This window comes from Trichosurus vulpecula, chromosome 2 (assembly GCF_011100635.1).
Source record: "Trichosurus vulpecula isolate mTriVul1 chromosome 2, mTriVul1.pri, whole genome shotgun sequence".
NCBI lineage: Eukaryota > Metazoa > Chordata > Mammalia > Diprotodontia > Phalangeridae > Trichosurus > Trichosurus vulpecula.
In genome coordinates, this window is record NC_050574.1 from 84,483,284 (window position 1) to 84,484,231 (window position 948).

A 948-nucleotide genomic window follows, 5' to 3' on the forward strand; every position below is an offset into this window, starting at 1 on the left:
ATGTCAGAAGCCACTAACACCACTGAATTACCATTCTACTTCATTCTTATGGGCATCCCAGGTTTTGAAACCATGCACATTTGGATCTCCATCCCCTTCTGCTGCTTATATACAGTCTCCATTATGGGCAATACCACCATTCTGGCTGTCATTTGGACAGAGCCCTTGCTCCACCAACCCATGTACCTATTCCTCTCCATGCTGGCGCTAACTGACCTGGGCCTCACCCTCACCACTTTACCCACAGTAATGCAGCTACTTTGGTTCAATATCCGGGAGATCAGCTTTGAGGCCTGCTTTGCCCAAGTCTTCTTCATTCACACTTTTTCTTTCATGGAGTCTTCAGTGCTGTTGGCCATGGCTTATGACCGCTTTGTGGCCATCTGTCGTCCTCTCCACTATGCCTCTGTTCTCACAGAGAGTGTTATTGGCAGAATTGGGATAGCCATCATCATTCGATGTGTTTTGGCAGTGCTGCCCTCACTTTTCCTGCTTAAACGCCTGCCCTTTTGTCGCTCCCACCTCCTCTCCCATTCCTACTGTCTCCACCAAGACATGATCCGCTTGGTATGTGCAGACACTCGTGTCAACAGCTGGTATGGGTTTGGATTAGTATTGCTCATCATTGTGTTTGACCCGCTCCTTATTCTGGTCTCCTATGGGTTGATCCTGCACAGTGTCCTTGGCACTGCATCCCGGGCTGAACGATTGAGGGCTCTCAACAACTGCCTTTCTCATATCTTGGCTGTACTTGTCCTTTATGTCCCTATGGTGGGAATATCCATGGCTCACCGCTTTGCCAGACATGCCCCTCCTCTGGTCCATGTGGTTATGGCCAATGTCTACTTGCTGTCACCCCCTGTGATGAATCCTATTATCTATACCATGAAGACCAAGCAGATACGACAGGGAATCCACCGTCTCCTCTTCCAGGGGAAGGCGAATTAA

General features: G+C 49.2%; 1 protein-coding gene across 1 annotated transcript; it reads left to right on the forward strand.

Annotated features, from left to right (window-relative positions):
• On the forward strand, positions 1 to 948 carry LOC118839759 (olfactory receptor 51Q1-like). The gene has a single exon (XM_036747281.1). The coding sequence runs from the start codon at positions 1 to 3 to the stop codon at positions 946 to 948; it is 948 nt and encodes a 315-aa protein (XP_036603176.1).

Coding starts and splice junctions, on each gene's coding strand:
- LOC118839759 (XM_036747281.1), top strand. CDS start 1: ATGTCAGAAGCCACTAACACCACTGAATTACCATTCTACTTCATTCTT.